The sequence below is a fragment of the Zychaea mexicana genome (assembly GCF_025766255.1).
Source record: "Zychaea mexicana strain RSA 1403 chromosome Unknown BDB00scaffold_34, whole genome shotgun sequence".
Taxonomy (NCBI): Eukaryota; Fungi; Mucoromycota; class Mucoromycetes; order Mucorales; family Lichtheimiaceae; genus Zychaea; species Zychaea mexicana.
The window spans coordinates 255075-281062 of record NW_026516697.1 but is presented as its reverse complement, the minus strand read 5'-3'; the positions used below and the strand labels follow the sequence as shown (position 1 = coordinate 281062).

At 39.1% G+C, this 25988-nt stretch overlaps 6 protein-coding genes across 6 annotated transcripts; 3 read left to right on the top strand and 3 right to left on the bottom strand.

The window, feature by feature from the left end:
- Positions 1 to 357: 357 nt before the first annotated feature.
- Positions 358 to 862, top strand: BDB00DRAFT_763239 (uncharacterized protein; the record flags this gene model as incomplete). Its single annotated transcript, XM_053119386.1, has 2 exons — positions 358 to 594; positions 689 to 862. Coding segments are annotated over 2 exons (411 nt in total), but the record flags the coding sequence as incomplete, so codon positions are not given.
- A 4540-nt stretch (positions 863 to 5402) lies between these two features.
- BDB00DRAFT_362355 (uncharacterized protein) lies at positions 5403 to 6886 on the top strand. The gene is made up of 5 exons (XM_053117083.1): positions 5403 to 5687; positions 5769 to 5860; positions 5945 to 6018; positions 6105 to 6383; positions 6472 to 6886. The coding sequence occupies exons 1-5, from the start codon at positions 5489 to 5491 to the stop codon at positions 6752 to 6754; spliced, it is 927 nt and encodes a 308-aa protein (XP_052979954.1). The 5' UTR covers positions 5403 to 5488; the 3' UTR covers positions 6755 to 6886.
- Positions 6887 to 8083: 1197 nt separating this feature from the next.
- On the bottom strand, positions 8084 to 9316 carry BDB00DRAFT_362302 (uncharacterized protein). Its single transcript, XM_053117082.1, has 3 exons — positions 9002 to 9316; positions 8287 to 8704; positions 8084 to 8260 (listed from the first exon to the last, which is right to left on the bottom strand). The coding sequence occupies exons 1-3, from the start codon at positions 9186 to 9188 to the stop codon at positions 8239 to 8241; spliced, it is 627 nt and encodes a 208-aa protein (XP_052979953.1). The 5' UTR covers positions 9189 to 9316; the 3' UTR covers positions 8084 to 8238.
- A 1017-nt stretch (positions 9317 to 10333) lies between these two features.
- On the bottom strand, positions 10334 to 12045 carry BDB00DRAFT_763238 (cytochrome P-450 cyp509A1; the record flags this gene model as incomplete). Its single annotated transcript, XM_053119385.1, has 7 exons — positions 10334 to 10452; positions 10542 to 10845; positions 10936 to 11055; positions 11142 to 11228; positions 11305 to 11627; positions 11712 to 11871; positions 11950 to 12045. 7 exons carry the CDS (start codon positions 12043 to 12045, stop codon positions 10334 to 10336), a joined length of 1209 nt encoding a protein of 402 aa, XP_052979952.1.
- A 977-nt stretch (positions 12046 to 13022) lies between these two features.
- On the bottom strand, positions 13023 to 16317 carry BDB00DRAFT_787790 (uncharacterized protein; the record flags this gene model as incomplete). The annotated part of the gene is made up of 9 exons (XM_053120732.1): positions 13023 to 13135; positions 13421 to 13483; positions 13611 to 13839; positions 13894 to 14028; positions 14880 to 14905; positions 15248 to 15500; positions 15807 to 15869; positions 15924 to 16228; positions 16302 to 16317. The coding sequence occupies 9 exons, from the start codon at positions 16315 to 16317 to the stop codon at positions 13023 to 13025; spliced, it is 1203 nt and encodes a 400-aa protein (XP_052979951.1).
- A 7004-nt stretch (positions 16318 to 23321) lies between these two features.
- Positions 23322 to 25706, top strand: BDB00DRAFT_906505 (uncharacterized protein; the record flags this gene model as incomplete). Its single annotated transcript, XM_053128602.1, has 7 exons — positions 23322 to 23324; positions 23391 to 23480; positions 24214 to 24344; positions 24647 to 24762; positions 24951 to 24954; positions 25022 to 25329; positions 25684 to 25706. The coding sequence occupies 7 exons, from the start codon at positions 23322 to 23324 to the stop codon at positions 25704 to 25706; spliced, it is 675 nt and encodes a 224-aa protein (XP_052979950.1).
- Positions 25707 to 25988: the final 282 nt, after the last annotated feature.

The window sequence follows — 25988 nt, the reverse complement described above, 5'->3', positions numbered from 1 at the left end:
AGACCTGGTTGGTCCCTTGTATTACAAGAAACCACAAGATCCGAAACATTAATAATCTCGAACACAGATGGAAGCATAAGAAGCATAATTTATCAGATAGCATGTTGAAAATAAGAATGCTTATCCAGTGAACAAAAGGAGTCCCACGACTTCTTCCTAGTAGTACCATCGATTCTCTATTAGCCTCTTTCGCTTATTTTATTTTTTACTTACCTAGTATTCAACAATGTCTCTTTCAGCGTAGGTAGTAGAAACTATAACAAAAGCATCTTTCCAATTTTAATCTTTGCTTTCCTCGTAATTGCTTTCATCAGGGAAGAAACATTTGCTCAATTGGTTGCCAAAAAGAATGATCCGGTTAAGCCCTCGGTCGAAGAAGAGATCTATAACCAGCTCAAGCCTATTGATAAACCCAGCTTTTTGTTTGGCAAATGGGATGGTGGTTTTTTGAATGATGGCCATGCTGAAATTCCAGGCTTGAAGGAAATTCGCTGGGTCGGCATCAATTTCTTTTCGGAAAGAGATGTGGAGCCAGTAGTTGTATTAAATGATGCGGGAGAGCATGTTTGGTACGAGAAGCTAGGACGTGCACAGGTAAGAAGCTTAATACATACAGTATAAAATAATATCTTTTCTAAGCCATTAACACGTTATTAACTTTAATCAAAAACTGTCATTACAATATTAGCTACGTCAAATAGTATTTCGTGGCGTTTTATCCACAGCCATGGTATACGATGATAATCCTACCATTGACCATATGCGCTATGTCAACGATGACTTGGTGATGGGTGCTTCAGATATCAAGGGATCGGAGGAAAATGGCATTTTTTACTTTTTCTTGCAACGAAAAAAGGATTAAGATAGTTTAACCAATAAATAATCATTATCCGCTATTGCACACACAGCATCACCATCCTTGATAAAATGCTCTGCGTACTTTCACAGATGTACAAGTATACATTGCGAACTAAAACGGAGATCATTGTCGTCTATGTAGGTCGCGTTGAAGACTACAGTGCGCGGTTCTCCTACTTTGTGCGTATTTAAACTATACATGGTCCTGCCGTTAGTAACTATAAAATAACATATCTTATCTGGTGAAATATAGCTTTGTTGCTGTTATTGATATGATTGATGCGTGCAATTGCTTCTGTTATAAATGCTCGAAATTACATTTCATGAGCAACATTATAGACACATACTAAAAGTCAATACACAGTGAGTACCTAAGCTGAACATAAACCGTAAACAAACTGCTACTGCTGATGTTGTTGCTATATAAAGGAAACACCACTTACTAAATCAGTAGGATAACTCCGGATTTATTTTTGTTTTCGGTCTATGCACCTGTTTATTAGGAGTTACATTCAAAGGTACTTATAAACAGCACGACCCATATATCATGGCGTATGTACAGAATTTATGACAAGCTTTAATGTAATGCGGTCTATATTATATATTTGTTCCATTGTTGCCTAGTACACCTATTATTATATAGAATGCAAAGGCAAATGTATACTGTAATAGTAGCTGTAATGATGTATAATATACATTTAAGTGGAGCTTGCTTATACTTCCTGCAGAAGATAGTTTTGCAACATCATTGCCACTATCTACAGTATCATATCTGATTTTTTGTCGTTCGGAAAAACGAAAAGACCATCGAATTCCCTTATCTGGCCTTATGCCAAGTTTTTACTGGTTAGCACGCGAAGGGGGTGGTTGATCAACAGCGCCAGTGCATCTAGTAGCTGTATCGTTGGAACTCGTTTTAAAATTTACGCCAAGTCCAAGTACTCTTTTTTCCTAGGATCATTGGAAAAAAGAATTGTTCTTATACCTGGCTGTGGCTGCCGAGTGAAGACTGTTAGTAGTGCCATTTTGCCCTCCATACACAACATCGCACTACTCCTTTTCCACAAAAAAACTGGCTCCCTGCTTCTTGTTGGAAGCCTCTATCATATAATAAGCAATTGTGCGTCATCAAAAGTAGTGTTATAACATTCGTAACGGTCGTATTATACGAAGAATTACAACAGTAAAAGGAGCCCTATTGTGGGTTATTGAGTGGAGCACGACGTAACATTTAACCAAAAGCTTGAGCTGATGACATGTACAGATGGAGTAACTTTCAATTAGGGATACTGTAGCAGTGGAAATGCTGCGTACATGGGGTAGCACTTGCGCCCATGTGTTGTTGGCTCAAAGCACGAGGGAGTAAATAGATAATGACAAGAGGTAGGGGCATATGTTTGCTGCTTCTGCTGCTTGAGCAAAGGAAAAAAAAGAGTAAAGCATGTACGGTACTTATGTTTTTGCATCAAAGTGTAATAGGCGGCTAAAGCTAGCATATTAGCCACCAATAGTGATTATTAAACTATAAGCGAATGATAAACAAAGAAATTAGTGTATCGTTCATACAGAAGTCTTTGGTTTAAGTTATTTTCGAGTTATATGGCACACTACGAAGATTCACAGTAGTATGATATGTTGTATCGATACATGGCAGATGCTTCGCCATTTTAGCATCCCTGCGTCGATTGGCGAAGCACATTTTGCGAGATGTCAATCTCGACGTGCATCAATGCTTACACATCTTACTCTGACGACGTATGTCCATCTAATATACTGACAGCTCAAGCTATTCTTCATATCAGATTGCTCTGACATGGTATCTTTCTTTATTTCACAAAATGACATCTATCATCATCACTATCACCCCTATGTGTTGTACATGTAAGCCGTTGGTTGCTCGGCGTATGCTTACTTGATAAGCGTTAAAATGGGAGGTGCTACAAAAAAGCTTTTGGGTCTGTATGTACCGTTCGGGGGCAATGGGGGATGATGATACCTCTAAGCATCGTGGGACGAAGTTAGGGGAAAATGGAAAAAGAGCTGTCGGCTATATCATACGTCGGCATGAAAGTGCACTGATCCACTTTTTTCTTAAAACACTAAAAGTAACAGGTATGTTGCTGGTATTTACGTTGAAGGTTGTAAAGCTTATAGACTTGGCTAATTTACTTTTTTTTTTTCACTTTTGCCACCCACGCCAGCAACGAGGGGTGGCAACGAGACTATCCATGTCAGCATGTGAGAGATGATGCTGCTGATGTTCCTACGGGCCGTCAATCAATTTAGATGACAGGTTGTGTTTGCGATCGGACCATCGAGACTTCCAGACAACATGTCAAACTCAAGTGACCCCATCACCATCACCATCAACCTCCCCGTTAAAAAAGAAGGTTGAGATATGGAAAAAAGTTTCTTCAACTCTATAATCTGACATACACTTAAAAGTATCTCCTTTTTCTCTTTGGCCGAATGATATCTTTTACGTTTAGCCATTATGAGTTTGATGTTTCTACTGCTCCTGCTTCAATCATACTACTGTAGCAAAAGCTTTTAAAACGTCAGTTTTTTGATTCTCACCACCATCTAGAATAAGGAAGAGGAAATCAAGGGGAACAGCATTTCCTTATCAAGAAGATAGCCCTGCATCCCGTTATACGAGTGAATGAGTTGCCCCGTTCTCTAAGTGTGCAGCATCACACGCTAAATCTTCTCACTTATGTTCTGAGACGAGGCACAAACAAAAAGTGATTGTCCCGCAGATCATCCAGTTTTAACGATAATGATTCATGCACAAACATGACAGTATCTGTGCACCCATGATTTTGTCACGAAAACATATTTTTAGACTTAGAAACTGCCTCAATGCCAAGTGTAACATATATACTCACCAACATAAACAAAAGGAAAAAAACACAGCATTTTGCTCCAACTCCATCTTCATCCCCAAAGTATAAACAAGCTTTTCGATAATCTCTCCCCAAAATCGGGAGCAACTTTTTGGGTATGATATATATCACCTAGTGTACTATATACAATATAGGGAGCTTTAAAAAGTTCTCTCTTGGAGGCGGTAAAAGGAAGAAGGAAAAAGAAATTTACCATGCGATCGTGCGCAAGAGCACGTCCAGGCACTGGTGTTGTTGTTGTACACATAGCTGTTGCTGCTATTTAGTTTTTTTTTCAAGCTCTCTCTGCGTGTATGTGTCTCCCACCCAGTTCCTCCCCTTTTCCCACCCTAAAAAAAGGTTTCTACTGGTGAAAGCACCAGAAAGTACAGCATAAGAGAGAGAGAGAGAGAGAGAGAGGCTACCCCTATTTTAGGCTTTTCAGAAAACATTTATATAAAGTCAATCCATCAAAGCAACCCAGGTCCACTCCTTTCGAACGGCTCATCTTTGTTTCTACCTACTTTCTCTATTCTTCTATGTCATCCACCGTCAAGTCCAAGGATAGGACTTCTTCCGCTGGCCAAAAGTTTTGGCATCTGAAAAAACTCGCTCTCGGTAAAACAAGTACCAACGAGCAACGACCACAACGACCACCGAGTCCGGCAGGTAATACCAATCCACCTAGTGGCAGCTATTTTTCTCAATAATATTTAGTGATAAATTAATATCTAACTGTTTTTTTTAAAACTACAGAGTCGGCATTTTCTATAGACACGGCTAGCCTATGCGATGAAGATTCCCCGAAGCCTAGAAGCAAAAGGTTGAGGTAAAAGGAGACACTGTTTATTTACCTTGTCTATACAACACCAAAATTGTTTTCTCACTCATGCATTTATCGCCATGATGCCATATTCATTCACGCACTCAGTGTGCTCCTTTCCAACCGTCGACAAGGGAATAATGGCAAGATAGCACCGGCCAAAGCGCCGACGATGCCAACTGCAATGAGTGTACAGAATTTGCAAGCTCTGTCTAGCAGTCCTTCACTAAAAACCAACAGCATGAGCAACACTACACGAACAGCAGCAGCAGCAACAACAGCTGGAGGAGTACGTCAACGCACCATGTCACATACCGTTGGAGCTACTGCGGTCAACGATACTCGAGCAGCTTTCCTTCGCAGCCGAGCAGCAGAAGGTGCCGGCGGTCATGGATTGACTCGACATGCAAGTGTGCGGGACATGAAGAGCCGGGCAGCGTCAGGAGGCGACAGGTTACGATCAGCTTCTCCGCCCATGTGCAGCAAGCCCAATGCATCCGAAGAACCTGTCGTGGATCCTGCCACGCATCCTATCCTTACGAAAAAACGTAGCAGTCTGCCTACTGATAATAGCAACAAGCCGATCATTGCTGCCACTGACGATCGTGCTGCTACCATGGCTGCTCGTCCTCGTTCGCTTCGTCCTGCATCCTCGTTTGCAAATTTACGATCACGTCGATCTCAGGATGAACCCAGAGTGGAGGAATGGTCGCAGCACAAGAATAATGTCATGCAGCAGCAGCAGCAGCAGCAGTCTCCGCCACCCACACCTACAAGTCCTCGTTTAGCTAGATCGAATACCGTGCAAAACTTGTCACAGCCAGTATCACCTCGCACTCCTCCCCGTGCATCGCCACGTTCTGCTCGTGGTCTGCCTCCTGCTGCTCCCCTAGCTTCTGGTAGTCCCAAGGCTGATGAAGATATGTCATCATCCACAGAGGAGCTGAGCTGGTCCCGAAGCAGTGATGAAGATGTGGCTGCTAATAACAAGGATGAAGATGGCGACAGCACAGACTTATCTTCGGACTCGGATCATAATCCAAAGCGCTCAGAAGCATATTGGCGTAGTAAACTTGACAAAGAGCGCGCTGTCGTAAAGGCATTACAGCGTCAAAAAGAAGGTAACATGGTAGAAAAGTTGATAAGTATGCGACGATTGCGCCTTAATAATTCTTACAAATGAATTTTTGCGTGTTGTATAGCGTGCAATAAAGACATTACGTTCCTGAGCCAATCGGTGGATGACCTTACGAATGAAAAGCAAGCCTTACAAACTAAATACGAGTCAGAAAAGGTACTACATGGACAAGCTGCCCTTACTTTCATATTAAACTTCAAAAGAGAGATACTTATATACGTTTCGCTTGCATGATGATAGACATCCAAAGAGCGGTTCCAAGATGACTTATCGTGTGTGACAGATAAGCTGAATGAAGCCACTGAAACGGTCAGGTAAATATACATAGTTTGCGGTATAAACCTTATAGGAAACTTCATGAAAATAATACTCATTCGATAAAAAAAATACATGTTTTCAGACAACTTGTTACTGAGAAAGCTGAATTGGAGAAAGCCATAAATGAGCTACGAAACAGCCATGAAACAGCCTTAGGCGAAGAAAAAGCCAAGCATGAAAAGTCCAAATCTTCAGAGACTTTGTCAAATGAAAAACTGCAAGCACAGCTGCGGCATTCACAGGATCAAGTCCGTGTCCTCAAGGCAACGATGGAGCAATTCTTGCGCATGGGCATCTTCAGCGAGGACATATCTGTCTATAGCGATATTACCTCAAAATATAGCACAACCACCAAATCAAGGTATGTGAAATGAATGATAACACATGGTATCGGTGATTCTTTGCTATCTACAGTAAAACCAACCTTTTAATTTGCACGATATAATTAGTGCCATCGAGTCGTTTGTTCAAGAACAACGTCAAGAACAGCAACACACTGCGGTGACAGCAGTAGTCACCTCAGCATTATCCAAGCCAGAAGAAATCAAGGAGTCATCCCAGATGAACGACAAACCAACAACAACAACAGCGGCAACAAAGAAAGAATTACCAGAAATCAAGTCCGTCGCTGATTTAGACATGCATTTGAGAGAACTCCTTCGGGAAAAGGAACTCGTACGTGGATTTTATATTCTTGTTGTATTCCTAATTCTTCTTGTTTTATTCTCCTGAAAAATCCTTCACCTAGCGACCCCCTCTCATCCTCATATTTATTGTTCTTATTTACTACGCTACCTTATTTTTCGTACTCTTATTACCACTTTACTACTACCATTTCTGGCTATCCGAATAATTGATTTTAATCCGAACCCTTCTTTTTTCTTCTTTTTATGTGTAAAGCTTCAAGCGGAATATAGCAAGATTCCTATCAGCGGTGTCAACGCGCTCACGCGTCGTCGGAGAGAAGAGCTTGAAGCTCGGCTTGACCAAGTGGATTCACAGATCAGTAAAATGAAACTCAAGCACCGGGATCTTCTTAAAAAGTAGTTATAAAATATAAACCAATTAATAATACTATAAAAAATTATGCCCTTAATCATGTTACTGATGGGTCCTAGTTTGCAGCGAATAAAAAAAAAGTAGTGTGTTTTTTTTATATAAATAACGCTAATAATAATAAACAATGGACTGCAAATAAAACATGTGGTGCAGTGGGGTTTTTTTGATATATAATGATTCCTGTGCACCTTCCTTGCAAACAAGATGACAAGAAGCGGAGCAAGGAGAAGAGGAGACAGAGCAAAGATAAACAAATCAGTACAAAAGAGGAACTGATGGATAAAGAAAGAAAGAAAACGAGATATGAAGGGTTGAAAATGGGGGGGGGGTGGAAGAAGACTAACTATGATAAATGGTAGATATTACGGGAAGAAAAAAGAAAAGAAGGAAAAAGATAGGATTAGCTATGACATGACAAGATGAAGAAGGGGTAAGGGTTTGGTTTTGACTATTATCTCGAAATACGATGATGTCCCAAGGGTCCAAAGTACGAGTATTCACCACAGCTACCGAAAAACCGCGGGTTGATCACTGGAACTTCCATGGTGGCAGCAGCCTTCACGGCTGGACGACTTGCCCAGGCACGGACCCACGATACAAAGTGCTCTCTCTCATGCTCATTGACGCCGTGAATCCCAATGACATCGTGATGATCCACTGCAACAACCGACGCTTCCTCCATGATATCCTCGTCCATCAAGGTTCGTGGAGACGCGAGCAACGATGGACTGCTCGTTGTTGTCGTCGTGTCATCAGTAAGCTCACAAATCCTCGGCGGCGCTTCAAGTCTTTGGTCACAAGCACTGTGCTGACTGTGAGTGCTGCTAATGCTACTTCCCGACGATGATGCACGTTTTGGTCTGGAGGACGAAGATGCTGCTGCTGGTAGCTTGACTACTGCAGTCTCCCTCGATGCCATATGAAGAGGGAGCTTGGTCAACGGAGAGGTGCGTATGTTACCGTTGCTGGCGCTTTTCGCAATGACGCTGTTAGTGTTGCCGTTGCCGCTGCTATTACTACTGCCATTATTGCTGTTTCTCATAGCAGCAGATTGTTTGCTGTTGGGCCTCATACGCTGTGTCGAGGATAATGATCGGGACGGAGTGGGACTTATTAAGGGAGACGCTGGATGATGCTGATGGTGATTATGATGATGATTATGGTGATGGTGATGATGATGTGAGAGCCGCTTCGACGAAGAAGATGCTGCTCCTGAGCGTCGTTTCGGTACAAGTGCTTTTAAACGCTCCAACTCAATGTCATTTGGAGACAAAGGAATCTCTGCATTACTTTCATCTGAGGCCGCAGCAGGCGGGCAAAGTACCTTGGCCTTGATTGCGTTTGGATTGCTCCAAGCAGATCGTCCAGCGTGGCGTTTGTCTGAAGCGGCGTCTTCCCCAAGGATCGGAAACTCGCTCTCTTGTAACGACCCGGAGCTGTCAGGCTGTTCGGATCGATATGATGACGGAGGTGTAGCTGTAGTCGCAGTTGTCGCAGGATTGATGGTGGTGGTGGTGGTTGTAGTGTTGATGTCGTGATGTGGTTTGGGTTGAAGTTTATGCAATGGGCGTCCTGGATAGGGCGATGAGTTGGAAGATCGTGGGGCTGGATTGTGGGTTTTCACTATACGTTATGCGCATGAATTACAAGGGCTAATGTAAGAAACGGGTCTTTTCAAATGGTGGAAAGTAAAGGGGGCTTGAGGAAGTAAAGAAAAGCTATTTGAGACAAACCTGGCACTGCACGCTGCGGGGATATGGCATTGGGACTGCCTGTGAGTTTATAAAAAAGAAAGAGAATCAGAATGTGTCATCCTCTGTCTTTTTTTTTCTCTAACCGCGTACTCCATCCTTCCGCACATATCTCCTTCTTCCTTTTTTGCTTTTCTTTCCCCAACCCCCTCTTGTCCTTCTAACGTACTTGTTGAGAATGACGAAAATGCTAAATTCGACGGTTTATGCGATTCCTTACTGTTAGCCATCCAGCTCGGCGCGAACACATATGCAGCAGGACTGGTTAGACGACCAGACGGAGATTTTTTCGACGCATTGGATGACGAAAGTCGCGCCACACTGTGTTCGTCTGTCGAAGAAGCAACAGGGGACATACGGCGTTGCACTTGATGTTGCGGCTTCTGTTGCTTATTGGTTGCTGTTGGTTTCTGGTCTTATGCTGCTGTGTTTATGGTAGTGAGGAAGCAAACAAACTGTGGAGAACGAGTAAAAGAAGGAAAAGACGTGGGTCGGCCCAGGTGCGTAGCCTGCCTTGTTTGGTTAAAGAAGTGAGGGGAAAGGGAGAGAAAGAGAAAAGAGAGAGAGAGACAGAGAGATAGAGAGAGACCGTCTTTGTTTATGTGTATAGTATATGTTTAGATATACTTTATATCTTTTTGACCCTGTAGATTATATAATGGTGGAAATGACAAAACAAAAGAGAAAGAACACTTTGGAGCAGATTGCAATGAAATTTGTACAGAGAAGAAAAGATTCAAGGGCCAAGATGGAAGCTGTACTGCTCAAACAGCAGCGGCGATTGTCTTCAATATCGTTGGAAAGGTGGAAAGGGTGAAGCGGCAATAATGACAGAGGCCGAATCGGCAGCACGTCAGTACATGTAATGGCTGTTTACAGTTTGTCGGAAGGTCAACAAGGGACGTGGGGGTTCAAAATAAACTGGCAAGGCTCGAAAGAAGAGAAAATAAGAACAAGAGTATGAACAAAGAGAGAGGGAAAGAAAAAAAAAAGAAAGAAAAAAGGATGGGTTTTGAGAGTCCTAAACAAGAAAGCAGAGCGCTTTAGCCAATCATATTGTCTGTACCCTTCATCAGACATAGCTAGCTACTCTACTGCCACTATGAAAATCTACCACGATTGCTTGGCATGGGCACTCTTGAAAAGCTTAGCAGAGAGCAAGGCTTCCTACAGGAGTACATTGCTCGCCTAGCCCAGAGCCGCTTCTTTAAAGAAGAGATTATCCGTTTCTATCAGAATCAGAAGGGTTCATCATGCAGTGTTGGTTAATCTGCTGGGTCACTCAGTTCTGAAAATGGACTAGCCTACAAATAAACCAGCTCCCAATAGACCAGAAATCCCGGCTCTCGCCTTTGCCTGTTCACACATTGAATGCTAACACTATTGGATTAACAACTTGTTGTAAAATCTATTCAAACGGACATACATAATGTAGCAATTCTGTGCTATATATCAACAAGTACCACTTGCAGATTGTAGTGGCAGCTATGATACATTAGTATCAGTATAGCTTTTTGCAATTGATTTTCATGTCAACTGGAGAAACAATGAAAAATCCTCTGGTTACAATTCTGTCCTTGTGGATGGAGTCTTCTGGAAGCAACAATTCATACTTCCTCACTATTTATAATAATAATCGTTAACAATCCGAGATTGAAAATAAAAACAGTCCATCGGTATAGTTTCACTCTTTATGTTTCAATACTCACAAAGCATAGACAATAGTACTCGTTGTTCTGTCATACTGAAATTCATTCCGATGCATTGACGAGAACCGTTAGAGAAGGGTAGCCAAGCAAATCCTATACCTGCCAACTTCTCCGCTTCTCCGTTAGGTGCAAAGCGATCTGGGTTAAATTCTTCTGGATTCTTCCAAACGGAAGGATTATGATGAAGCTCGTACAGGGAGCACATAACGCGAGTTCCCTTGGGTATAAATACACCGTCAAGATCGGTATCTTGCGCTGCTACACGCCCAATAAGACCGGCCACAGGACTATTGATACGCAACGTCTAATAGACGGTAAAACATTTCGTTTTCACTTGAGAAATTGGTAGCCAATGTTTTGTTACTTATGTAAAAACGACATTCGTCATATATACCTCTTTAATAATCTGGTTTATATAAGGCATATTGCGTAGTTGATCTTTTGTAGGCAGAATATCAGTTGATTCGTTGCCGAGGACCTTTATAGCTTCTTCTCGAGCTTTTTGTTGGATGTCCTATAATAGTATCCGACCGTATAAATATCGATAACACATACAGCAACAAACAGTCGTAAATATATAGTACGGAGCTCACTACTTACTGGATGTCTTGCTAAATAATATGCCATATAGGACAAACTGTTTGCAGTAGTATCATGGCCAGCTGCGAAAAAGATGCAAAGGTTGCTCTATGTATCAGCATTATTAGTTATATTGCTTGATCAAAACACTCATAGTACCTGGACACCCTGCAAAATGACATACCTTTATTTCTTCGTCCGTCATTCTTCCATTGCCCTCAGCTGAAGCTTCCAACATGAGAGTAAGTAAATCCTTTTCACTGTGATTCATGCCGGACAGATCCACGCCGCTTAGATCTTGACGTTTCTTGTCGATGATGCTTTGGAGCATATCAAGGAAAACATCGAGCTCTTTATGTATTTGTCTTCGCTTAGGTAATAAAGGTAAAAAGAAACGTTCCAGAATTGGAAATATGACATAGCGTATTTCCATCATGGCTTTCATAATGTTGCCATAGCGATCGACCCACTCGTTGTTAGGTTTACTGATGGCATGAAAATCGAAATCTACAGAGAAACAATAATAAGTATCTTTATCTATATTTTTCTCGGCAATCACTCTCCCGAAATATTTCATGCATCGTGTCATACCGAAACCGGCACGTCCTATCGCGTCAAGAGCCCAGCGCTCCATTAGATCATGGAAATCTATAGGCGAATCCAGCATAGTATCCATTGTGCAAAAAAGCTCCTGTGTCAGCTGTCCAAACAGACTGACCGGCAGGGATCGATGGAAAGCCGGGTTTGCTATCTATCATAGTAAAGCAGTAATGTTCACGACAAAGAATGAGTTAAAAGAAAGGCGCTTTTCTATTCTCTTTATATATACCATGCGCTGAGCCTTCCATTTATCTCCATTTAAGATAAGAATGTTAGGGCCAAATGCAAATCGTCCGAGTAGTGTGCTTTGACCGACAATTTGCATATCCTGCTTTTGGAATATATCTAGAATGTAACAAAGAAAAACTTTAGCACTGTTTGACAATATATACATCCATCGCTATAATGGACAAGCACGTAGTCACACACACACCTGTCTTCATCAGTAACTTTCTTGCATTTTCAGGTCGCGTAACATGCACTACCCAGGCAGTCCAATCAAAGCTCTAAAATAAACGTCGTATCTTTAAACAGGCTGCATGAAAAAAAGAAGACAGAAAGTCATACCAGGTAGAGACTTTGCTTTGACTGTGACGCAAGCGAAAGCTCACGATCCTTGAAGAAGCCATACAGATAATCGAAGAAACTTGTATGCTTAATGTGGCGTAATCTTTTCGGCGGTTTCGTGATATTGTCATATGCAAGGCAGCAGCAGATTGCTGCTGTGGCAATGGCAATGGGTGTTTTCTTTTGTTGCACAAAAGTGCTCATTGAAACACTGTCAGGAACAAAAGTTAGCAATCGGGGCATCAAGGCGTCAAATGTAGAGCTCATGGTAGAAAAGAATATGATTTTTGGAAAAAAAGGTATGTTGAGCCATCATTATGCCCTTCTATGCGTTTATCTTAAATAATGACAGACTTTCGTACGGCGGGCATCATGTTTCCCACCGAGTTCCGATGAGTCAAACCTGGAGCGGGTGTTCCTTGTGCTACAATGACCAATTCATCAATGTAAATAAAAATTGATAGAATGCCCCATACTACGCTGCATCGTCATGGAAATATGGTCGCCGTGAGACTACATGACGTGATATGTAGCTTGGATACAGCCTGCCGTCATATTATGGCAATACGAAAGACAATTTATAAATAAAAAGGCGCAGTAGTACGGTGCTTATCATACTCTTTAAGGTGAGTTTTATTATAAAAAAGTCATACAGACCATATAGTTGAAGCTCTTCTTCGTTTAGGTAACTTCATCATTCGCCTTAAGGATGGAGGAGCTATGGAGGTTTCACCTTTACAAAGTCAAAACGCCATAATCGATGTTGACAAATTCGAAAGAGAACGGCGTTAACCGGACAATATCTTTCCCGGTACTGCAACATGGGATGTGATAGACATCGTTGGCAACTACGAAATGCAAAAATATAGAGCGATAAAGGCATGCTAACAAACTTTATAAAGGCTTCATCGCTGCAATTGCGTGCAAGAGCTATGACATTGTGCGATATTTGTTCTTCATATAAAAATGCAAGTAGAACGAGCAATAAATACTACTTGTATGACAGAAAGATGGAGCAAAGATAGGGTAAATGTGCTTAGAATTGCATAAACGTTGCATATGGGATGCATACATGGGTATATGCATTGCAAACCCAGAACTCCCCTATTGCAGATACATGTATATCTACGTACAACAAAATCCTCTTTCATAATCCTTGTTTAAATTTCCAAACACTTTCGATCCCATTGACATGCCTATTGACAATTATTAAGTTGTCAACATGAAGCATCAGCGACACTCGAAGTTATATTGCGCCTGTAGACGACAAAAGCAACAATAGCGCCACTATGTTTAAACCGCATTCGTGGCACCTTGGATCACCATGAGAAGATTTCGCAGTTGCCTCGAAACTGCTGTCACAGGATCTCGCAGTATTTGTTGCTGGCTGAGGCGTTTCTTTGTCATATAGATCTTGCTTCTCATCAGCAGAAAAATATTGCTTGCTAAGATACTTTTCTTTATCGTTTTCATTTGCTTTATAGCGTTTCAACTGCATATTTCCATCGATAGCAACGAACATACGGTCCTCAATGCCAAAAACATTGCCTATCTTGTTAAATTTTTAGCTTTAAAATTATAGCAATTGACTGAAGTGTTGTATTACCGGGGGACAAGCAGGGCAGCCTTCTTCCTCTTTTACCGAAGGATTTTCAGATGCTAGCTTCTCTTCAACAAGCGTAGTAAGCTCTAAATATTTAAGAAATGCATATCCAAGGTTTTTGCTCAAGGTTTCCTCATTCTACAATGTAACATTTTGTTGAGATTTTAGATAATATGCTCATAGCTCGTGCTTAGTACTGTATCTCGTGTATATACTAACAGGGTAAATATGAACGTGCGATACAATGCTTCCGAAAGCTTAAACTGCTGTATGTCCGTATCCGCGAAGCGTCGCATAGAATTCCAACAAGGAGAGATCGAAAGCCATTTCAGGTCGTTGGGGAGTTGCTGCAAATAGGTGATATTAAATGAGAAACACAGTCGCTGACGGATAACATTTTTTTTTTGCAAGAAGTGAAGTGCTCATAGCATATGATGCCTATAAAAGTACAGTAGTAGTATTGAATAGAGCTGCAGGATTTGAGCGAATGTATGTAGCCTTGTACCAGTGTAGTAAATGCTGTCAACTGAAAGAGAACGCAGTTGAGAGGTCTCGCAGCCGCTTCTGCATGGATCGACATGGCTGGGACTCGATGCTTTGTAATCTAGAGCTCCATTATCAAAGGAGTCGATACAAGCATCTGCAAGCAAGGGCATTGCTTTCTCCCAGGCAGCGTTGGCTCGCTCTACCCTTTCTTGATGACGACTTCTAGGTTGGGGATCGTTATCTGCCCCAATGGTTGGATCCTCATAATCCTCACTAGTATTGGCTAGATATCACATCCTAATTAGTCCTTTGCCAAACTCCAAAACAGTTTTCTATATTATTCATACCATTCTGATTTGCTACTGGATGCGAGGCACTATCCGTGCGGACACGTTTTTCTGGAGCCGAAGGATTGTCTTCAAGATTATCCACATCCAACAATCGTTTTTGTACGGATACAAAAACTGGTTTTCCTTTTTTGTCTAACACGACGTTGTTGTTACCGTCTCGTTTACGGTCATGTTAAGCACTATAAATATCAGGTCGTAATTCACTGTCATCGTTTTTTACGCTTCTAACGTTCTTTCTAGGTGGCATGATAAGAGCACGGGTTGACTTAAAACTAAGTAGAAAAGGGAATAGAAACGAAGAGCGAGAGAAATAGAGAACAAAAGGGAAATGTGGCTATACACAATCTATTATAAACAATCCATTCTTATCGAAGGCGTGACACAAGAAAAATAACTTATTATTTATTGTAATCATATATTTCGTAGATCAATCTTCATTATTTTCATCCTTCCAACGGTCCATCATCCAAACCCTAATTGAATCGACTACAATGACGTCTATGGTGTTTGGGAAAACTGACCATCGTCGGGCGAAAGCAGCTTTACTCTTTTGGCTTTAACCGCTCGATCTAGCTCGTTTAAATTAGCACCGCCCATCAGCATAGGTCTAACCGCTGTCGCATAATATTGACCAGTTTGCTCATTCACACCAAAATCAAACCCAACAAGCTTAAGCTTGTGCTCATCGTTATAGTAATAAGAAGTCAACCCAGCATCATCGGCAACTCGTTTGAAGCTGACCCACGGGAAACTGGATGTGCCTCCCTCCACTTTCTTGTCATAGAAGAGAAATTTTTCACCAATCAGCAGAATTCAATTATTGGTCCATTCAACTCACTGTAGGCTGTCAGCATAAATCAGCTGCACCCTCCATCATTCTGAACCATTTGCGCGTAGATTCAGCTTTCTGCGCTTGTTGCGTCGATCCTGAAATTATCACGAAGTTTTAGCGTCAAAATGAGTAAACACTACTAAACACCGAGAATAGATACCTAACTTCTTATAATGCTCTATAGAAATGATACAAAGTATGTCAAATATAGCCTCAGTCGCACGTTGTAGTCATTCTAATATATATACCTTTACATCCAGATAGAAACGACTTAAAGATAGATCGAGAAGACACAGAATGATGTGACACATCTAAGAACAGTATATAATTCAATAAATGTGCATAAAAAAGGATGCTTTACATACCAGAATTGGTGTGCTATCCCAGTCTTCTGGAGTCTGTGAATGAGGAGTGACAGCTACATCAGTGTCGAGTTTCTGCATATCAATCAACAGCTGACGCATTTGAGCCTGTAAGTGTTTTGCAAATGCCTTTCGATCTTCAGGTGTCGTTCCTGGGGGATTATTGCGTCTATTGTTCTGCTCTTCTACTCTGCGGTTGAGATACTGTTCTGGGTCCTCGTCTTCATGTTCCATTGCCTCTTTATATAGTAGTTTCAGCTTGTTGTTGTTGGAACCATCATGTTCAAACCCATCCGGCAGTCCTATTTCTATAATAACAATATGAGCTGCTCAGGTATCTAAACAGTATAAAAGCAAGTTAGTACAACCATACTTCTTTACTCAAGCTCTGTTCCATTGCAGGCAAAGAAAGGTGAAGACATTCCAAGGCGAGAATTTGCGGCTGGTATATTTGTACGGAAGCAGGGTCTTCTTCTCGTTGGACGCGCTAGTTCAAGTAGTGTTCGGAAGAGGAGGATGTTGAAATTCAAATGTTGACATTACGGATGCAGAAGATCTAGAAGAGCCAAAAAAAGTTCTATAGGAGGGAAAGAAACAGGCACTGCCCAAAAGGGGTCAGTGGGCAAAATCAACGTTGGTCGATGTTAGTGATTAACGTGGGCCTTTGAAGCCCTACTAATGCAACCAATAGCTGGGAAATTTGTGTGAAATTTTATATCGACACAAAAATCAACAGTGCGTATTGCGTACTCAATGAAACGCGCAGCATAGCTTCTTACCATCTCTATTTTTTTACACAAGAATGCACGCACATAAAAAGCAAAAAGTTTTCACATCAGACATACACTGGTGCATTGACAACTGCGATACATTGTCAGCATCAACTTTTATTGAAATTCTTAACTATGGTGACAAGAGTTCAGCAAATATGCGATATGCAGCCATTATCTACGAAACGTTTTCAAGCGAAGGTCCCAAACAGTTCTCACCTCAAAACAGAATTTGAACGGTGGAAGAATAGTCAGCAAGAAACAATGTACTGGAATGATAGAAAATTCCTGCTCGCAAGAGAATCAGCGAACGCAAGAGCACGAGCATCGGTTATTTCAGTTGGGCGCATTGCTGAGGAGGAAGCAAGCATTCTGGGTACTATTGAAGAAAACGATTGCCCTGGCGGCAATACGAGCACCACCGCTGCTAGTAATACTAGTGCAGATGAAAGAGGCCGAGTTGGAGGAAGTCCAAATGCTAGTACTACTGCAGTTAGCCCTCGAACCATACAAGAAAGTAAAAGGTAGCTATTGCTCTGAAAATCTGTTGCAGTGTATGCTGATGCATATTGACTAACTTTGCTGTTACTTATAAATATGTATAGTGAATCATAAGTAAATGATAAGTTATTAGTGCTAATACATATCTCTGAAAAAGTTTGCTTTAATATTAACAGTGGACTCTTGATTCTGTTTAAACAGCAGTGGTAGAAAGAAAGCAAACGAAAAGGTTGGTTGTAGATGATAAACTGTGAATGGCGCATATGCATTACCAACTATTTTCATATAAAAGTATTGGTAACAAATTTTTTGTTGGTAACAAAAATTTAAAATGGTTGCAAATTGAATTTTATCTATAATAGAAAATAAACCTATCAATAATGAATTCAGAATATATAAATAATTTAAATGTGATGAAATATATTCCTATTGATGAAATAAAAGATATTACATTGTTTATTGCAAAGTATTTATTATTAGAATATGTTCATTCTTATGAAAAAATATGTTACAATATATAAATTTAATATAAAAAAACATAACTTATGACCCTGTGTTCATTGCATATAAACTAATAAAATATAATAATTATGGTGCATACTGACTTAAATCGTCACTGTCGAAAATCGAGAATTTTTGAAATTCCGCTGGTAAATAGTATAGCCGATACTGTGCAAGAGCCATCATTAAGTGAGATGAATATTATATGTAGAATGAAGAATTATTAGGCGTCATGGCTCATTTATTTAGTATGATATACAATTTAATCATTTTTTCTAAGTGTTCGGTGGGATTTAAATCTTTTCGAGGTAAACTTTTCAACAAGCTTAAAAGCATCGTTTCCAGCTTTCATATCATTGTATGCGCGAATATAACGCCAGCAGCGATTGTAATAACGGCGGATTTCTAGAGGCTTAGCATCAGGTGGAGAGACTTGATCTAGAAAGCTATCAAGGTTATCTCTTAGTGACGAGAATGTATAATCGCATTCACTTCTTGCAATGCGCTTGGCAGCACTCCAGTATCTCTCGATCCAATTAGTTTCGCAATGGTACTTGGGATAAGAGGCGAACAAATGACCAGCCTTGAGAACAGTCTCGTGTAACGCGCTCTTCTGCGCAACAAAGTCGGGTTGACCCTCTAACATATGGTAAGGGCAACAAGTGCGATCAGCATTCGGTGGCTGATCGCAATTGGTTTTCCAATGCTTTTTTTTTGCCTCAAATTCCTTCCAACGTCCTAAGCCACGCTCTTCCAAGATGGTTCTAATGCCCTTCAAGGTCCAAATGCGTTCTTCTTTCACACCGCTTCTTGTCTTCTTTTTCTTGATCTCAAGAGTGTAAAAGTTCTGGATGACCAAGTTCCCATCTGGACCGACATACTTGCTAGGCAAAATCACGCGTTCTTCAATACCCTTGAGGACTTTATCTTTCAAGCCAAAACGGCTCACAAGTTTCGCACTTGCTGCATAAGCATTATGATTGCTTGATTGATCAAACAAAAATAGCGCTTGACAGCCTGGATGAATTGCTTCAAACAATGGTATGGCGTCTTCTTTCAGTTGCTCCATCATATCCTTTGACGTCCAATAACCGTCACGGTTGGCACCAGCGTAGAATAGTCTGCGAGATTTCCAGTTTTTAATCCTCATGGTTCCATGGCAAGGGCATTGGAACTCGCTGACCATAATGGATCCTCCTGGACTCTTTTTACGGATGGGATTTTCACCCTCATACAGCCAGAGGTTGGTCTTGCAGTCATTCGAATAAAAAGTTGATTCATCCTGCGTCACCATGATGATCTTCTTTTGGTCGTCTGGTAGAAGAGGTTGTTGCTCAATTGAAACGTCGTCGTCGTCGTACGTTTCCATAAAGCGGCTGTATTCAACCATTTTAGCAGCCCACTCTTGTCGGTACTTAACAACATCATCGCGCTCATGGCCATCGTAATAAACATCTTTTTTGTTGACTCGGTAGGTGTAGCCCCATTCAATCAAGTAATTTCGAAGTACTGAAGGCGAGATGTGTCCTGGAAGAGCAAGAAGGTCTGGAATAGCGACTTCGTTCAGATATTTGAGCATTTCGGGAAGTCCTCTTTTCTCTGGCTTAGTCCTTTTTAACCATTGTAATGCTGCTGCTTTAACATCTTCGTCGCTCAAAAACGAAAGGCGTTTGGTGTGTTTTCCTTGCTGATGAGATGAGATTTTACCGAAGCAAAGATATTCTTTGGCATATGATACAATAGCACGGGGACGATAATACTCTGATGGCTCAATCCATGCAATTACAGCTGCCGTTTTGGATGCTTGCATTATCTACCGGCCGTTCAACAGCTCTCGAAAATAGATGTGAACACCAATATGCTTTCGCATTTCATAATCGTTAAGGTCTCGCTTATCGTTCTTTCTTGCATTTGCGATTGGAGTGACGATTGACGTAAGGCGTTCGAACCCTTCCTGGATGGTCATCAAAGGGATGATATCATCCACTATGGCTACTTCGTCATTGTGGTCGTCGTCATTTCCGCGTCGCTGATCCACTGATACTGAGGAAAAGAAGTTGGTGATTTCATAGCTGCCCTTTTTCTTCTCTGTAGCCTTATCATTTCGGTAATACTTGGTAGTTCTACCAGTACCTCAGTATCTTTCGCTTCTGCGCTTCGATCCCTCTGCTGCATTATTCCATTCAATAGGAAAGCTGGGAGGAGGGGTGGCCAATGCTACTGTTTCGGCTTACAAAGAGGCAAGAATCTCAAAGTCGTTGGGTTCGGTTTCAACCATGACTTCTGCGATCGGAAGCTCGACAAGTGGTTGCTGAATTGTTGGGACTAATTGTTGAAAACGGCCATGTGTTGCTTGCTCTTTTGCGCGTTTTTGTTTTTTATTTGGAGGAGGCATGCTTGAAGTGGTAATTCAATTAAACAATGTTTGAGATTCGATGATTATATTCAGTACAATCTGAGCTATATAAACTATTTTCTTTTATACCAAACTTTCAAACATTGTTTAAGAACTCAGTCTTAACGGAGAAACAGATCTGAAGGTGAAAAGCTTATCAACTTCTTTGTCAGCAAGGACCCTATTGGTGCTCTGCTGTAAGAATGTTTAAAAAAACTTTTTATGATGGTGTGAGATGTGTTCTTGGACAGCTGTTTCATACTTGGTTTCTTTACTGGGTTATATGAAGGATTAAATTTCAGTCCAACTAGGTGCATGTGTGCAATTAGATCCTGGTGCTGTAAAGAGAAACTTTCTATCAAGACATTTTCTGTACCAGATTTTAGTTTACCACATTTAAATTAGTGAAAAACCGTAATAACGCGACATGCGCCCTAGCAAAAAGTGTGAGCTTTGTACAACCATGAGTCGTTCAGGTTACACACTGCTAAAAGTACACTTCCACCTTTCGAATCTCACCTCATGACCATCAATACCCCTTGTCGAAATCTGGGACCTCTCTGCTAAAAGTTCATTTTCCGACAAAACTTCAAGTTGTATCAGAGGCTCGAGAAATGCTTTTTTTCAAAAAGTAAAACGCAAGATCTGTTCAGAATCCATCAATAAACATATCTTGCGTTTTAGTTTCTGTAAAAAGGCAAATCTGCCAGCTCTGATATGATTTGTTTTTTTGGGTCGGTAATTGAATTATTTTGATGGTTAAAGTCAGTATGCACCATATATAAATTTATTGAAAATAGTAGATCCCATTTTATGGTTAAAAAGATATTTTATAAAAAAGAATATATTGAAATTAAGAAACAAGATATAGAAGGTTTTTTTAAGAATAATAATAAACTTTATATTGTAAATGGTAATGAATATAGGTTTAGAAATGATCTAATAGAAATGTTGCAGAATTATCACGATTAGTATTTGCTAATAAATAAATTTCAAACTCAATTACTTTTTTTTATAAAATTAAATTTTATTTTTATATAAAAATAAATCATTAAAAAAGAAAATGGTTGCGTTAAAGGAATATCTTCCTATCAGCCATATTAATCTTAGAATCAATTTATGTAAAGAAATTGATACATTTATTGATTCAGAATTCAATTATTTTGTTAAAGTTTAAAAAATAAAATATAGTGGACCCCCTTTAATGTCAGCCCCTTTAATGTCAACCCCTTTAATGTCAACCCCTGATATTGTCAACCTTTTTCTGAGAACCTCACATTTTAGCAGAGATAAATTTCAACTTCTACATAAGGTCAGTGTCAACACCTTGGCCAGGGTTGACTTCTTATTGAGGTCAAACATATTTAATCAAAAGAGTTTATTTCATTATTGGTTGAAAATATATTGTTTAGGAACGACTCCGTTGCATACATACACTGTGTCGGGGTACGCTGGTTTAATATTTTATTATACGGTTAAACTTTGTGCCACCCCCTTTAACGTCAACCCCCGTTAGCGTCAACACTTTCAGCTGTACTTAAGGGTTGATATTAAAATGGGCCTACTGTAGAATCTCTTTTTTTTTATGATCATTTCTTAGATTTGTGGATGAATCATGGTTTTTGTAGCTATAAATTCAAAAAAGGAGAACGTGATGGACAGTTTTGTGGGAAGAAAATCAAGACAAATTTACCTGATGGAATAAAGGATTATCTTTGCTGTCAACATAGTAAGCTACATATTCTTAAAAAAAAGCTATTGGTAGTTAATGATAGTGTTAAAAATACAGAGATAAAAGAGCTGTATATAAAGCCTGAGAAAAAAACAGAAAAAAAAATTAAAAAAAAAGAAAACCTATAAAAATTAATATTGGTAATCCTTTCTTCTTATGCTTTAATAATATTCTTCTATAAATTTTTTATATAATTCTAATATATATTATATTCTTATTATAATATGCCTAGACTATGCCTTTCAATATATGCATTTAATAATTCTTTTTGGTTAAACATATCAATAGATAACCAACTATTATCATTATTACTATATCCAACCCATTTTACCTGAAACAAATATGCATTCTTTTCTTTTTTATGTCTAATAATACTTTCTATTTCATATAATACAGTTGAACGCTGTTTTCCTTTTACATTTATTCTTCTTTTTCTAGTACGTTCATTAAAATTTGGAATATCATCATTATTTTCACTATTTTCTAAATCATCTGATTCACTACTATCATCTATAACCATTTCATCATTTGATAATGTCATGTTTAATAAATTACTCTGTAGTTGTACCATTCTATCAAGCTTATCCTTATTTTGTTTATTATTACTAACAACTATGTCAATTAATTTTTTTTTCAATAGGAAAATCAAAATCAGGACTATGCTATATTTTATGATGTAGTAAAACAGGTATATTAAATACTTCTACAAACTTTGTAATATTCTTTAATAAACAGGCAACACAGAACTGAAGATTATGATATTCAATATTATCCATCTTTACAATTGATTTATTATTATTAAAACGATAAAATTTATATCCAATTTCAGAAAATTGATTTTCGATTTTACTTCTAAAGCTTCCAAATGTATTATTAAAATGTTCTTCAGTAATAGTTAAGTTTTCATTTATATTTTTACGAATTGGATATACAAAGTTATCATTACTAAAATCATATCCTTTTTCTGCAGCAAGTTCAGTAAACTGTGTTATAAACACCATCAACAGCTAAAGTATCATTTTAATTTATTTTATTATAAAGTTTCATATTTAAAAACATGCTACCATCAGAACTATCTACACAGAATTCACTTTTTAATATAAAAATTATCATATCATTAATATCAGCTGCAAATTATGTACGTACACCATTCTTTTTTAAATTTAAATGAATATAAACATGATCTATCTAAATCTGTATCTGTATAATTAATTCGTGAATCATGACCATCTAAAATAAGTGTTACAGTGGTCCCCCGCTTTTTGCAGCAGCGGTTTTTGGTGGAAAAAACTGCAAAAAGTGGGGAACTGCAAAAAGTGAGGATGAGTATGAGATGTTACACAGACTGAGTCTATTATGTTAATCAAGTGTCAATGATAGTAAACCAATTAAAAGTGTCGGTGTTGTACTGAGGCTACTTATTATAAATCAACTCTTATATAAAAGGCTGTCGTCTCATTCTTGATGTTTATATACTGCACTATCGACACCTCCACACCACTATGGTAAAAGCAAAATACCCAAAGCTTACTGACGAGCAAAAGGACGCTATCTATCAACATTACATGTAGATGTCACTGGTTCAAGACTCTGTGTCCCAGGCTCTCGAGTTAATAGCGGAAAATTGCAGGTCCCCATTTTTGGCCTGCAAAATGCAAAAAGTGAGGAAACTGTAATTTTACTAAGTGATGAGCGGGTATGCTCCAACAAAATCTGCAAAAATTGAGGATCTGCAAAAAGTGGGGCTGCAAAAAGCGGGGGACCACTGTACATGTTTAAAGAAATCTGGATTATATTTTCTTGCAGACAAAACACATAATTTTATATTTGAAAACATATACATTAATGAATTATTTACTATTTTATTAATTCTTTTATAATTCTCTTCATTCATCCAAAATTTTTTGTATAATGTATGAAATGTACTTTGAGGTAAATATTTTTCAATTTCATCTCCAGAAATACCAGAAACTAAATGATATAACAAAAATAAACCTTTTTCTAAATTTAAAATAAACAGTTGGATACTCTTTACTTGTGTATAGCACAACTAAGAAAAAAAATACAGCTGTATAACCTAAATTTTTTAATAATATATCTTTAATTTTTTCAATAATTTTAATATGTTTAATTTGTGTTCTGTGTTTGAATTTATTATGCATAATAAGCCAATTCCATTCAAGAAATGTCCAATAATTAGCAATAATAGTATTTACTTCCTCTGTAATTAATGGTGTATAATCTATTTGCTCCATTTTTTATTTATATTATAAAATTCAATTTAGATATAAAAAATTAATAGTTCTTTAAAAACAAATATTAATTTATAACCAACAAGGTAATGCAGTACCCACAATGATGATGAATTAGCACTGAATATCAATGGGTTTATAGAAGCTGAATTTAGTGAAGTTCCGACAACAGCACGAAAGCATGGACGATGATTTAAAATGGACTCTGGAATGCAGTGGAAGAGAGGTCAAAGATGTTTTGTACATGTATGAATCCACCCTAGAATACGAGCAGTAAGTTTTTTTTTGATACAAAGACCTAAAGAAAGACATTTATATCCCTAAAGATTGAAGTAATTTTTTTTTTTTACTCTTTGTCATTCATTTGTAGTGGACCCTTGGGACAAAACGTACAAGCAAAAAAGCATTTTCACGAGTGAAGAAATCGAAGAGATCAAGAGTTCCAAAGCCAAGCAAAAGCCAGTCATCAGTCAGAAAACTCTCGAATATTTGAATCAATATACGAAGGTACAAAAGATAAAACCAACGCCGTTCAAAATCTTATAATAATATAAACTGATTTAATTTCAATACAGGTTAATAGTTCTTCTCAAGCTCGGCATGTTATTAACCAAATACAACAATGAGATGCGAACTTTGATAGAATGCAATCTCACGACTTGGATTGGATACGTCACAGTTATTATACAATGTAAGTTTTGCGTGAATTATCTTCCGGCTGCAGTTATGTATACTTATGCTTAAACTGATCTAATGAATATAGGGTCCAGGAGTTGGAACGCAGCAGGATCGATGACGAGAACAACGCAGAAACATAGTTGTTGGCACACATCTGGACTATGATGGATCGTGCATTTGATGATGTTGTGTTGGATGTAGTTCGGTAAGTTATCATACACATACACATACACATACACAATTTTGTGTTTGAACTACATTTGCTATAATAGCAATGGAATTTACAGTGCTGAAAATTCGAGCCTTGCATCAAGTTGTCGCAAGAACAAAGAACGGATACCACAAGGAGAAGAGAAACTGGAGAGGAAGAAAATGGGTCGCAGACTTGATCTAATTTTACGACGAAAGAAACTGGAGTTTGGAGCGGGCGAGGCTGGTAAACAGACGGATGATACAGATACCAAGCTACTTCAGGAGAGAGATTTAAAGCTCCCTAAAGCATTGAAAGACATGATGATGAGTCTGAAGAACGAAAGAGGAAGCGCTGATGGTCTGAGGGTAGTTGGATTATTGCAATATGGTTAGTAATTCTGATTGTATTGCCTTTGGGAGATAAAAAGATGGCTTTGTTCTTAACAGTATTATTTTTTAGGCTTGAAGATGACGACTATCACAATAGATGTTCCACATTACTACGTACACAGAATCACGAGAACGAAAAATGTCGAGGTGCCAAGTGATTTTGAGAAGCTGCCAGAATTCAGAAAGGTGCTTTACATGACGTTATTCAACAAAGCAATAGTATTGGAAACAATGAATGTTTTATGAAGCCCAGGCCAAGAAGACAAAGAAAATAGCCTTAGTGACGTAATGGAACCACTGGAAGAAGATTTGTATCAGTTACCTAGCATGTTCGATTCACCAGACACTGTAGGAAAATTCTTGTGGTTCTTGTGAATTTCTTGTGAATTTGGACCCCCGCTGGCCTCATTCTTGTGGTTCTTGTGGATTTCTTATGAATTTCTTGTAAATTTGTGACGTCTGTCACTGCCTGCTCTGGGTCGCCAAATTTTTTTGTGGTTTTTGTGGATTCTTGTGGATTTCTTGTGAGTTTGGACCCCGCCGGCCTCATTCTTGTGGATTCTTGTGGATTCTTGTGGATTCTTGTGGATTTCTTGTAAATTTGTGACGTCTGTCACTGCCTGCTCTGGGTCGCCAATTTTTTTTGGTGGTTCTTGT